Source organism: Megascapheus bottae, chromosome 1 (assembly GCF_031878675.1).
Source record: "Megascapheus bottae isolate mThoBot1 chromosome 1, mThoBot2.hap1, whole genome shotgun sequence".
Taxonomy (NCBI): Eukaryota; Metazoa; Chordata; class Mammalia; order Rodentia; family Geomyidae; genus Megascapheus; species Megascapheus bottae.
Genome location: NC_143509.1, coordinates 54,848,831 through 54,862,086, shown reverse-complemented (window position 1 = coordinate 54,862,086; position 13,256 = coordinate 54,848,831). Strand labels below are relative to the sequence as shown.

The window sequence follows — 13,256 nt, the reverse complement described above, 5'->3', positions numbered from 1 at the left end:
ATGCAGATTTTATTAAACAATTTTGTTTTGAGCCTAAAACACTAAAAGCAACTCAACATGTACCTGAAAGACAGCCACTGAATCTCATTAGCATAAGATCTGTGATTGGGTATTTTATAGCAGAGCAACTGGCAACTTGAAATGAGACACTATTTAAGAGAAATCAACTCTGAATAGGCCTGAACTCACTTCTTGGGTATGTTTGAATCATGAAATGTGTTTTCACTCATTTGATTTGCTGTGCTCTCTGAATAAACTATGCCTTTTAACAACCAAAAGGTATGCATTAGGCTTTAAAGGTCACAACTACAAGAGGTGTCTCAGGCTATGAGGCTGTAATTTGTGCCAAATTGGGATTATAATTCTATCAACAGTCAAAGTAACTTCTAGGATCTAATTTAAAAATTGCTCTAAATGAGGACTTAATATTTCCATACTATGGACGTGGTATTGGAAATATAAACATAACTACATAGACATAAAAACCTATGACTCTATAGATATAATGTTTTATTTCATAAATTAATATGTATCTATGATATATAAACCCTTAGCCTAATTTTGATTATGTTCTAAAAACTAAATGCCAGTGATCATATACAGATTCCCTTCTTGAACACTTGTTTGTTGAACATGTCATTTGAAATATGCTGTAAAAATCAGTGTTAATAAATTATTTAATAAAAATTGCTCTAAATGTCTTTCCTTATTTCAAACATAAAAACAGCACAATTTTATAAACTGAAAAACGTTTCTACTGAATAAATAATAGCTGACCTAGTGAAAGACAGTGGTCACATTTAGAGACCTGTCATCTTCTCAGTTAATGACTCAAAGTCTCCTGTTACCTCAACTAGTTTAACAAAGTGTATCTATGCCTAATCAATAATGGAAAATGTTCCATTTGATTTCAGAGGCTGATCTAGGTTTCAGAGAAGCTAGGTATTCAGTACTAGTATAAGGAATGCTGGGCTCTGACAAGTAGAAATTTATAAAAGGAATTTACTCAGTCTACAATAAAACTCTAGATTTCAAATGAAGACTCAATTACGAAGTGCCAACCAGGGTACCAAACCACCTGGCCTTACTCTTCATACCGTGCTATACTTGGCACTTAGGAAGATGAGAGAATAGAAATGCCCTGGCTGTTTATAAATTCCAAAGAAATGAAACACACTGCTTCTACCCTAAAATGTGTTTTTTAAATATCTGTATTCAGATTTCTTCAAAAATAAAATGCATGTAATACTAATTAAAAGACTAATTTTTGTTAGGTATTATAGTGGAGGCCCAGGCACTGAGGATGAAGATTCTGAGGCCCAGTGGGGTACCAGTGGCTCACACCTGTAACCATAGCTACTCAGGAGGCTAAGATCTGAGGATCACGGATCAAAGCCAGCCTGGGCAAGAGAGTCCATGACACTCCTCTATCTGGAAGTGGTGCTTTGGCTCAAGTGGTAGAATGTGCTAGCCTTGAACACAAAAGCCCAGGGACAGCATACACACAAAAAGTATCTCCACATGGGGCTGGGGGCGTGGCCTTGTGGTAGAGTGCTCGCCTAGCATGCATGAAGCCCTGAGTTCAATTCCCTGGAACCACATACACAGCAAAAGCCAGAAGTGGCACTGTGGCTGAAGTGGTAGAGCAAGAGACCTGAGCAAAAAGTGTCCAAGGACAGTGCCCAGGTCCTGAGTTCAAGCCCAGGATAGGCAAAAAAAAAAAAAAAAAAGTATCTCTACAAGCTTAACCTGGAAAAGATAGTAATTAATTCTCCAAGATATCATAAGCCTATGATCCAAAAAATAGTGATGTTGGAAGAACTTTCAACTACTTAAAAGTAAATTTGTACAAGAGCGAGGACTCAATAACTGTATACCCAAAGCTATGGACATGGTAATGGAAATATAAACATAACTATATAGACATGAAAACCTATGACTCTATAGACATAATGTTTTATTTCTTAAATTAATGTTTCTATTAGCCTAATTTAGATTAAGTTCTAAATACTAAGTCCCAGTGACTGTAAATAGAGATTCCCTCCTTGAACACTTGTTTGTTAAACTTGTCATTTAAAATATGATGTAAAAATCAACATTAATAAATTCTTAAAAAAAGTAAATTTGTATTCAACATACTTCCTTTATTATGAAGAGAAATAAGATATTATTAATTTAAGCCACACAAATGAAATTTCTACATATTTAAAAAATGACATTGGTAGGGCTGGGAATGTGGGCTGGGAGTGCTTGCCTAGCACACAGGAAGCCCTGGGTTCAATTCCTCAGTACCACATAAAAAGAAAATGCCGGTAAGTGGTACTGTGGTGAAAGTGGTAGAGTGCTAGCCTTAAGCAAAAGAGCTTAGGAAGGGCCAGGAGTTTGGCCCTAGTGGTGGAATGCTTGTCTAGCATGCGCAAAGATCCTGATTTGATTCCTGGGTACCAAGTACATAGAAAAAGCCAGAAGTGGTGCTGTGGCTTTAGTTGTAGAGCTCTAGCCTTGAGAAAGCTCAAAGACAGTGCTCAGGCCCTAGGTTCAAGCCCCAGGACTGGCCATAAAAAAAAAAAAAGACGTAGGCTAAGCATGATGGTCAAGCCTGTAAATCTTAGCTACTTAGCAGATGGAGGTCAGGGGAAAGAGGTCTGACGCCATCACAGCAAAAAAAAAGTCCATGAGACTCCATCACCATCAGTGGATTGGGAGTGGTAAAAAAGCATCTGTTATTCCAGCAACAAAAGGAAGCACAAATAGGAGGACCACAATCCAGATCAGACATGACAAAAATGAAGACCCCACTGGCCATGGTGGCTCATGCCTGTTATCCTAGCTACTCAGGAAGCTGAGATCTGAGTATCATGGTTCAAAGCCAGCTCCAGCATTAAAAAAGTCTGTGAGACTCTTGTCTCCAATTAACCACCAGAAAACTGGAAGGGGCACTGTGGCTCAAGGGGTAGGGTGGTGGCCTTTAGCAGAAGAGCTCAGGGACAGCACACAGGCCCAGAGTTCAAATCCCACAACCGACAAAACAGTAGCACAGATAAATAAATTGCTTTACTTCCTTCACAAAATTACTATTAACTTGAATTAACCCAAATGTATTCCTTCTGTCCTTCCCTCACTCCCTCCCTCCCTTTCTTTCTTTCTTTCTTTCTTTCTTTCTTTCTGCTAATCCAGGGACTTGAACTTAGGTCCTGGGCACTGTCTTTGGACACTTATTGCTCAACGATAGTGCTCTACCACTTGAGCTACAGCACTACTTCCAGCATCTTCTGTGTATGTGGTACCAAGGAATTAAACCTAGCTAGGCAAGCACTCTACCACTAGGCCACACTCCCCAAATTTCTTAACATCTAACATTTAATAAAAAAGTTAAGTAAGACAAAGTAGATGTCCTCTAGGGAATTTAACACAGACAATAGAAATTATATGAAAAGCGTATTGTTAAAAAGTATATAACCTGGAAATATTCTTGATATTATATTACCAAAGGATCATAGGCCAGCCAGGCCAGGCAAAAAAAAATAATGCAAGAATCTGTGGCAAAATGATCAGAGGGGGGGGGGGGATGAGAGAATGATGAAAGAGATGTCTGATCAAGGTACCTTTTATGCATATATGGACAAATAAAAAATGAAAGCCCCTTGTATAATGAACTGTGTTCACTAAAAAAGTGGAAGAAAAAAAGGAGGTATGATTCAGTAGTAGAGCACCTGCCTACTAAGTATAAAGTCCTGAGTTCAAACTTGAGAACTGGAAAAAATACATTTACATGTATTTCCTTTTTTCTTCCTTGCCAGTTCTGGGGCTTGAACTCAGGGTCTGAGCATTGTCTTTGGGCTTTCTCAAGGCTAACATTCTACCACTTGAGCTACAGCATCACTTCTAGCTTTTTTTATGTATGCGGTACCAAGGAATTGAACCCAGGTCCTCGCGCATGCTAGGCAAGCACTCTACCACTAGGCCAAACTCTCAGCCCCAATTTACATGTTATTTTCTAAAAATAAGATAAATACAAAGGAAAATTTAGGGAGAGGGAGAACACTAATATATTAATAGTGGTAATTTCTCCTTAATAGGCAATGGATGTTTTTTGCTTCTTTCAACTATATAGTAGTTTTGGTGGTTTCTAGAACAAGTTTATCACTTTATGTTTTTATTTATTTTATTTTTTCAAGTTCTGGGGCTTGAACTCAGAGCCTGAACACTGTCCTTGGGCTTTCCTCAAGGCTAGAGCTCTACCATTTGAGCTACAGCAGCACTTTCCATTTTTTTCTATGTATGTGGTACCGAGAAATCAAATCTGGGTCTTCGTACATGCTAGGCAAAGCACTCTATCACTAGACCAAACTCCTGGCCCCCGTGTAACACTTTATAACAAAAGAAAATTTACGGAACTACTTAACATTTCCTACAAGGTACAAATCATGTTCACAAATCAAATGTAGGCTCTTATAACTCTTTCAAACAACTTCTTGCCAACTTTTTTCTCTTTTCTTCAGTTTCTACATAGTTTTCCACCAGGCTTTTTCCCATCAGAAAAATCTGCAAAACCATCATCCATCCATCCAATACTGCTCTGCTCCTATAGTTAGTACTAGTCTTCCAGCCAGCCTGCCTGCCTGCCTGCCTGCCTGCCTGCCTTCCTTTCTCTTTCCCTCCCTCCCTCCCTCCTTCCTTCCCTCCCCAGTCCTGGGGCTTGAATTCAGGCCCTGGGTACTGTCCTTGGGCTTTTTTTTTGGGGGGGGTCATGGGGTTTAAAATCGTCCTGGGCACTGTCCTTGAGGTCTTCAGCTCACATGAGTCTCAGGTCCTTTTGTGGCAGGGCTGGTTCAGCCACTGAACCCTGCCTGTCCTTGGGTTTTCTTAAGGCTAGCACTCTACCACTTGAGCCACAGCACCACTTCTGGCTTTTTCTTTTTCTTTCTTTTTTTTTTTGGTGGGTCATGGGGCTAAAACTTGGCCTGGGCACTGTCCCTGAGCTCTTCAGCTCCAGGCTACAGCCATACCCTTGAGACAAGAACCACTTCACATTTTCTAGAGGTTAACTGGAGATAAGAGTCTCAGGATTTTTTATGCCTGGGCTGGCTTTGAACCTTGATCCTCAGATCTTGGCCTCCTGAGTAGCTAGGATTACATGAGTGAGTCACTGCACCTAACTCTGACTTTTTCTTTTTCTTCTGTGTATGTGGTATGTGGTACTGAGGAACCAAACCCAGGGCTTCATGCATACAAGGCAAGGACCCTACCACTAAGCCACTATCACAGCCCCCACTTTACCTAATCTTTATAGTAGTAATTGCAAATTTCTTTACTAATTGTTTTTTTTTGTTTGTTTGTTTTTTTTGCCGGTCCAGGGCTTGAGCTCAGGGCCTGAGCACTGTCCTTGGACTTTCTCAAGGCTAGAGCTCTACCACTTGAGCCTCAGCACTATTTCTGGCTTTTTCTATGTATGTGGTACCAAGGAATTGAACCCAGGTCTTCGTGCATGCTAGGCAAGCACTCTACCACTAGGCTAAACTCTCGGCCCTTCTTTACTAATCGGACTATGAGTTCTTGAAGGGTTTATGCACAATTCACTTGCCAGTTTATGTCCTTACATTTATAAGTGCAATTAAAAATAATTTGTTGGAGATTGGAGAGACTTGACAAATGGGACTACCTAAAAATAAAAGGTTCTGCACAGATAAAAGCACAGCTACTAAAGTAGAAAGACACCCAACTACATGGGAAAAGATATTTACCAATAATATATCAAGACAAATGCTTAATATCCAGTATCTAAGGGAACTCAAGAAACTAATTCCCCAAACCCAACAAACCAATCACTAAATGGCCAAAGAATTACAGAGAGACTTATCAAAAGAAGAGGTTAAAATGGCAGAAAAACATATGAGAAAATGTTCATCATCCATGGATATAAAGGAAATGCAAATAAAAACAACCCTAAGATACCACCTTAGCCTAATTAGAATAGCCAATATTCTGAACTCAGACAATGACAAATGCTGGCGGGACTATGGAGAAAGAGGAACCCTGCTGCACTGTTGTTGGGAATGTCAACTAGTTCAGCCATTCTGGAAGGCAGTTTGGAGATTTCTTTTTTTTTTTTTTTCTTTTTTCTTTTTTTTGCCAGTCCTGGGCTTGAGCTCAGGGCCTGAGCACTGTCCTTGGACATTCTCAAGGCTAGCACTCTACCACTTGAGCCTCAGCACCACTTCCGGCTTTTTTCTATGTATGTGGTACCAAGGAATCGAACCCGGGTCTTCGTGCATGCTAGGCAAGCACTTTAACCACTAGGCCAAACTCCTGGCCCAGTTTGGAGATTTCTTAAAGAACTGAAAATAGGGCCGGGAGTTTGGCCTAGTGTTAAGTGTTTGCTTAGCATGCACGAAGACCCAGGTCTGATTCCTCAGTACCACATACATAGAAAAAAAAAAAAAGCCAGAAGTAGTGCTGAGGCTCAAGTGATTGAGCTCTGGCCTTGAGAAAGTCCAAGGACAGTGCTCAGGCCCTGAGCTCAAGCCCAGGACTGGCAAAAACAAAACAAAACAATAACAACAAAAAAACCTTGAAAATAGACCTTCCCTACAATCCCGCCATACCACTCCTGGACATCCATCCTGAGCATCATAACCCAGGATATGATAAGGACACCTGCTCAGCCATGTTTATCGCTGCACTATTCACAACTGCCAAGTCATGGAAACAATCCAGGTGCCCTACTGCAGATGAATGGAAACAAAAAATGTGATATATATGTGTGTGTGTGTGTGTGTGTGTGTGTGTGTGTGTGTGTGTGTGTGTGTGTGTACAATGAAAAATGGCATTTGCTGGAAAGTGGGTTTTAGAGCGAATCATGTTGAGTGAGAGAAGTCAAGACAAAAGGAACAAAAGGCACATGGTATCCTTAATATGTGGATATTAGACCCAAACAGTAAAACAGCGATGACTCAAAATTTGGGGTACCCAAGGTTATGGACATGGTCATAGAGATATAAACATAACTACAAAGTCATAAAAATCTATGATGGACTATGTACTCTATAGACACAATGTTTTATTACATTATTAATATGTATCTAAGACATACAAACCCTCAGCTTAATTTTAACACATGCAATCTGTTTCAGGTTTTCACACTCAATGTTAAGTCCTACCTTTCCTCTAAAACTTACCTGAAGGCAAGGAGCCCTTCTGATGTGATGCATGCTGCAGCTGGAGAATATGAAAGCAGTCATTTAAGCAATTCATAGTTGCCATTGAAGTTGCTTTGAGCATTAAGAGATCCTGGTCCAGGGAACTTAGAAGGCCAGAAGCAGGAAGGCATTCAATCCGCCTAATTAAGTCTCTCTGTTGTCCTTCAGCATGAGACATCATCTAAGGAAAAGAATTCAATGGATCTCACACAATTCCTGTATAATATTTATATATATTCAGTTGCTATAATCACCACAGTCACTTTAAGAGCCATTGTAAGAAAGACTTATTTGGCTTGTAATTTTATTTTAACTTTTTTTAGACTATTTTCACTAAGTATTTAATGATGCCTATCAACTGAACAAAAAAGTGTAATATTTTTTTCCTTTGGAAACAAAAAAGCTCAAAAAAGCTTGCTAATTTTCACTAAACAAAAATGTGTACAAGTTATCAAAAAGAATGTTCCAGGATATCTTTAATAGCAATAATTCACTCCCCAGAAGAATTTCCAATTACAGCTCTCAAGCAATTTCTCCTCATCCTTTTGTCAGACTTAATGTGAACCAACACTGAGAACATGATGTCTTCTTTCCTAATCTAGCTTCTCGTCTTATTAGCTTGACCAGATGGATCTAAGCCCTTCAGGTCAAAAGTCAGCTCTAGTTAGGAACTCTTATCTACTTTTCCTTTCCTTTTTTTTTTTCTTTTCATTTTATTACCATTTTGTCTGAATTCAGAATACTGGCCATTCTGATTGGGGTAAGATGGTATCTTAGGGTTGTTTTTATTTCCGTTTCCTTTATGACCATGGATGATGAGCATTTTCTCATGTTTCTTTACCATTTTTTAACCTCTTCCTCTGATAAGTCTCTCTTTAGTTCCCTTGTCCATTTAGTGATTGGTTTGCTGGGTTTGGGGTGGGGGGGATTAGTTTCTTAAGTTCCCTGTAGATACTGGATATTAAGCTTTTGTCTGATGTGTTGTTGGTAAATATTTTTTCTATTTTAGTAGCTATGTCTTTGGCTGTGCAGCACCTTTTATTTTTAGGTAGTTCCATTTGTCGAGTCATTCTCCAATCTGTTATAATCCTAGAACTCTGTTCAAGAAGATTTTGCCTGTGCCTATGAGTTCCAATGTCTCTCCTACTCTGTTGTATAGAAGTTTCAGAGTGTCAGGTCTGATATTGAGGTCTTTGATCCATTTTGAGTTAGTATTTGTGTATGGCAACAGGCTGGGATCAATTTTTAGTTTTCTACATGTGGCTGCCCAGTTTTTCCAGCACCGATAATTAAAGAGGCTGTGTTTATTCCACTTTTGTCGAATATAAGTTGACTGTAAGTATGTGGTTTCATTTCTGGATCTTCTATTCTGTTCCACTGATCATCTGGTCTATTTTTATGTTAATACCATGTTGTTTTTGTTATTATGGTTTTATAGTAGAGTTTGAAGTCTAGTATTGTAATATCACCTGCATTGCTCTTTTTGCCTAGAATTGCTTTGGCTACTCTAGGTTTTTTGTTGTTCCATATAAACTTTTGGATTACATCCTCTATTTCAGTAAAGAATTAAAGAATGTCCTTGGGATTTTGATGGGGATTGCATTGAAACTGTTTATCAATTTTGGCAGTATGGCCATTTTCACAATGTTGATTCTCCCTATCCATGAGCATGGGAGGTCTTTCCATTTCCTAGTATCCTCTTTGATTTCTTTCTTTAGGCTTTTGTAGTTTTCATTAAGTAATTTCTCTATATACTTGGTTAGGTTAATTCCTAAATATTTTATTCTTTTGGGGGCTATTGAAAATGGGATCATTTTCTTGATTTCTCCTTCTGACTGTATTGTTGGCGTACAGAAAGGCTGACTTTTTTTGGGGGGGAGGGGGGTCATGGAGCTTGAACTTGGCCTGAGCATTGTCCTTGAGCTCTTCAGCTCAAGGCTACCACCTTACCCCTGGGCCTGGGCATTGTCACTGAGCTCTTTAGCTCAGGGCTACCACCCTAGTCTAGAACCAAGCCCCATTTCCCTTTTCTAGAGGTTATTGGAGATAAGAGTCTCAGGTCCATTTGTGCCTGGGCTGGCTTTGAACCTTGACCCTCAGCTCTCAGCTTCCTGAGTAGCTAGGATTATAGACATGAGCCACACGCCCAGCTGGAAAAAAATTTTTTTTGAAAAGTATGAGCAGGTCAGCTCATGCTTGTAATCCTAACTCATTGGGAGGCTAAAATCAGGAGGTGGCCAGCTTGAAGCCAGCGTAAAAAGGAATACACAAGATCCCATCCCAACCCACTGCTGGGCACAGATAACAGAGGTGAGTACTTCTGTTATCCCAGCTATGGCAACAAACAACTAGGAAGATCAGGGTCCAAGCTGGCCAGGCAGAAAAATAAGACACTATATAAAAAATAACCAGCAGAGGGCCGGGAGAGTGTGCCCTAGTGGTAGCATGCACAAAGCACTGGGTTCAATTCCTCAGTACCACACACAGAAAAAGCGAGAAGTGGTGCTCTGGCTCAAGTGGTAGGCGCTGGCCTTGAGAAAGCCCACAGAGGTGCTCAGGTACTGAGTTCAAGCCCCAAGACTGGCAAAATAATAATAATAACCACCACCAGCATGGAACCCTGAGTTTGAACCACAGTACAGAAAGGGAGAGAGGGAAATGTAGGTATAAAGATGTTTACATAAACACATTTATACATGCATGTGTATGTGTATTTAGAATACAAATTCGGGACTGGTAGGGATTGGTGGTACAAAACTTATCTCACACACAGAAAGCCCAAGTTTGAACACTGTATTGTACCATAATAAACAAATAAATAAAAATTGTGGGACTAATTTCTAATAATATAAATAGGTACAATCACTCTGGAATATAGTTTAGAAAATATATTAGAGCTAAATATAACTCACAATTCAAAAATTATTCTCAACTATGTTAACCAATACACATATACTCAAAGCCCAACATTATAAAAAGACAAAAATGTTGTATATTCATGCAGCATTTATTATGTAGCAATAAAAAGAAAGGAACTGCTACATCCAACATCCAAAAAAAATTTTAAAAATTAATATAAGGGGCTGGCAGTTTGGCCTGGCAGTAGAGTGCTTGCCTTATACCATGCACGAAGGCCTGGGTTTGATTCCTTGGTACCACATACATAGCAAAAAAGCTAGAAGTGGTGCTGAGGCTCAAGTGGTAGAGCTCTAGCCTTGAGAAAGTCGAAGGACAGTGCTTGCGCTTGAGCTCAGATCTCTTCAGCTCCAGGCTACCAACCTACCCTTGAGCCAAGCCCCATTTCCCCTTTTCTAGGTATTAATTAGAGGTAAGAGTGTCAGGTCCTTTTGTGCCTGGGCTAGCTTTGAACCTTGATTCTCATATCTCAGCCTCCTGAGTAACTAGGATCACAGGTGTGAGCCACCGCCCTGGCTTTCCATATTACTTTTTACTCTTTTTGGTACAATGGCTTTTTTGGGGGAGGGGAGGCGGTCAGTCATGGGGCTTGAACTCTGGGCCTGGACATTGACCCTGAGCTCTTCAGCTCAAGGCAAGCACTCTACTACCTGAGCCACAGTGCTGGTTTTCTGGTGGGTAATTGGAGATAAGACTCTCGTGGAATTTTCATCCCCTGTCTGGCTTTGAAGCTTGATCCTCAGATCTCATCCTCCCGAGTAGCTAGGATTACAAGTGTGAGCCACCGGCAATAGCTTATTTTTATGTTGTCATTTTCTTCTTTCTCTGTAATGGCAGGGACTATACTTAGTAATACAAGCTTATATGTAAGTGTTTGGCCAGTGAGATACAGTTCCAGTTCAACTGAAAGAAACTGTGCTTTATTCTGGCCATGATCCAGCTAGTTCCATTTGAACTCTGAAGCATATGTTGACTCAAAAAGTAGGGAACCAGGAGCATGGCCTAGTGGTAGAGTGCTTGCCTAACACGCATAAAGACCTGGGTTTGACTTCTTATACCATATACACAGAAAAAGTCAAAAGTGGTGCCATGGCTCAAATGGTAGAGTATTAGCCTTAAGGAATGCCCGAGGACAATGCTCAGGCCCTGAGTTCAAGCCCCAGGACTGGCCAAAAAAAAAAAAGTAGGGGAGACTGAAGGAAGGAGTGACACACTGACCAAGATGCATTTATAACATGACTTCTGGAATTTGAAACCCCTCAGTACAACTACTTATACAAAAATAAGTATTTTAAAAGAAAAGAAAAAAAAGCAGGACAGGTTAAACGCCCCAAGCCAATGATCTGGTACAAGGAAGTGTAAGTAGGGGTGCCTGAAATCACACTCCTATGTATTTACTCCAGTAACAGAGAGAAATAATACTCTTAGTTGCGCGCACACTATATTACTATACAACAAATCAATATCCCAGAGCATACTGTCAAGAGAAGGCAGCTCACAAAAAAGCCTTCATGAAAGTAGAGGAGATACTCATCCCAAGAGATGCAATCTCAACAGACACAGGAGAAATATGGAAAGCAGGAGTTAGTAGACGTGTTAGGAACCCTCTATAACTGATTCTGAAGGTAACACAGTAGATAAAATGCAAAAGAACTTGTGAATTTTTTTTTTCAAGGGGGGGGTGTCAGTCATGGGCTTGAAGTCTGGCCCTGGGAGCTGTCCCTAAGATCTTTAGCTCAGGGGTACTGCCATACCCCTTCAGCCACAGTGCCACTTCTGGTTTTCTAGTGGCTAATTGGAGATAAGAGTCTTATGGACTTTAGTGCCTGGGCTGGCTTTGAACCGGGATCCTCAGATCTCAGCCTCCTGAGTAGCTAGGATTACAGGTGTGAGCCACCACACCTGGCTTCAAGTGATTTTTTTTTAATAAGAAAAAAAAATCAAGGAATTCCATGTGGACACAAATAAACAGCAAAATGAATTAAGAAAGATAACTCATTAACAGGAATATAAGCTAGTACAACTACTCTTGGGCCGGGAGTTTGGCCTAGTGGTAGAGTGCTTGCCTAACAAGCACGAAGACCCAGGTTCGATTCCTTGGTACCACATACATAGAAAAAAGCTGTAGGGGTTCTGTGGCTTACGTGGTAGAGGTCTAGCCTTGAGAAAGCCAAGGACAGTGTCACTGCTCAGGCCCTGAGTTCAAGCCAGGACTAGCAAAACAAAACAAAACAAAACAAAACTAGTACAACTACTCTGGACAGCAAATCTGTAGGCTCCTAGCCATTGCATTTGCCTGGACATCTACCTACCCAAATGCAAAGTAAAGATACTTGCATTTCCATGTTCACTGCTGCACTATTCACAATAGCCAAGCTAGGAAACAGCCCAGGTGCCTTCCAATAGATAAATGGATCCAAAAGAAAGAGTATCTATACACAATGAAATTTTACACAGTCATTAGGAAGAATAATATATTACTTGCAAGAAAATGCATAGACCAAGACCAAATCATGTTAAGTGAGATAAGCCAAGATCAAAGACACAAAATGGCCTAGTTTTCTTTCATATGTGGAAGCTAGATCTAAAATACACTGGGACATGATGAACTAACTATACAGGAATGTAGGCATTCACACATAGAGCAAAGGAGGATATTCTTAGGAAAGAAACATAAAGGCTCAATAGCTATGTACATCTGATCATACGAAACAATATTTATCAACCAGGTGCTGGAAACTCATGCCTGTAATCCTACTATTCAGGAGGCTGAGAACTAAGGACAGCAATTCAAAGCCAGCCTGGAGAAGGAAAATCCTTAAGACTCTTATCTCCAATGAAGCACAGAAAACTGAACTGGTGCTGCGCTTCAAAGCTGTGGAGTGCTAGCCTTGAGTGAAAAAGCTCAAGGACAGCATCAAGGCCCTGATTTCAAGCCTCACAAACCATAAAAGAAAAAAAAAAAAATGGATGGGGGTGGGGGAAGGGAAATGGGGACCAAGACAGGAGAAAGGGTATCAATATTTGTGAAGTAATACACCTTTTATCTGGTGAATATAATGTAACCCTTCTATTAATTACAATAAAAAAAAATATATGGGGGAAAAAAATGGAGCCAGAAGCATGATCTAGTGGTAGAGT

At 40.1% G+C, this 13,256-nt stretch overlaps 1 protein-coding gene across 2 annotated transcripts in view; it reads right to left on the bottom strand.

Moving 5' to 3' along the window:
* Osbpl11 (oxysterol binding protein like 11) overlaps nt 1-13,256 on the bottom strand; it is a 77,123-nt gene that overhangs the window by 25,110 nt on the left and 38,757 nt on the right. For both annotated transcript variants that reach the window (XM_090344848.1, XM_090344841.1), the window contains exon 6: nt 7,179-7,380. In XM_090344848.1, the coding sequence (XP_090200974.1) occupies nt 7,179-7,380 (202 nt within the window). The remainder of the gene's footprint in view (nt 1-7,178; nt 7,381-13,256) is intronic.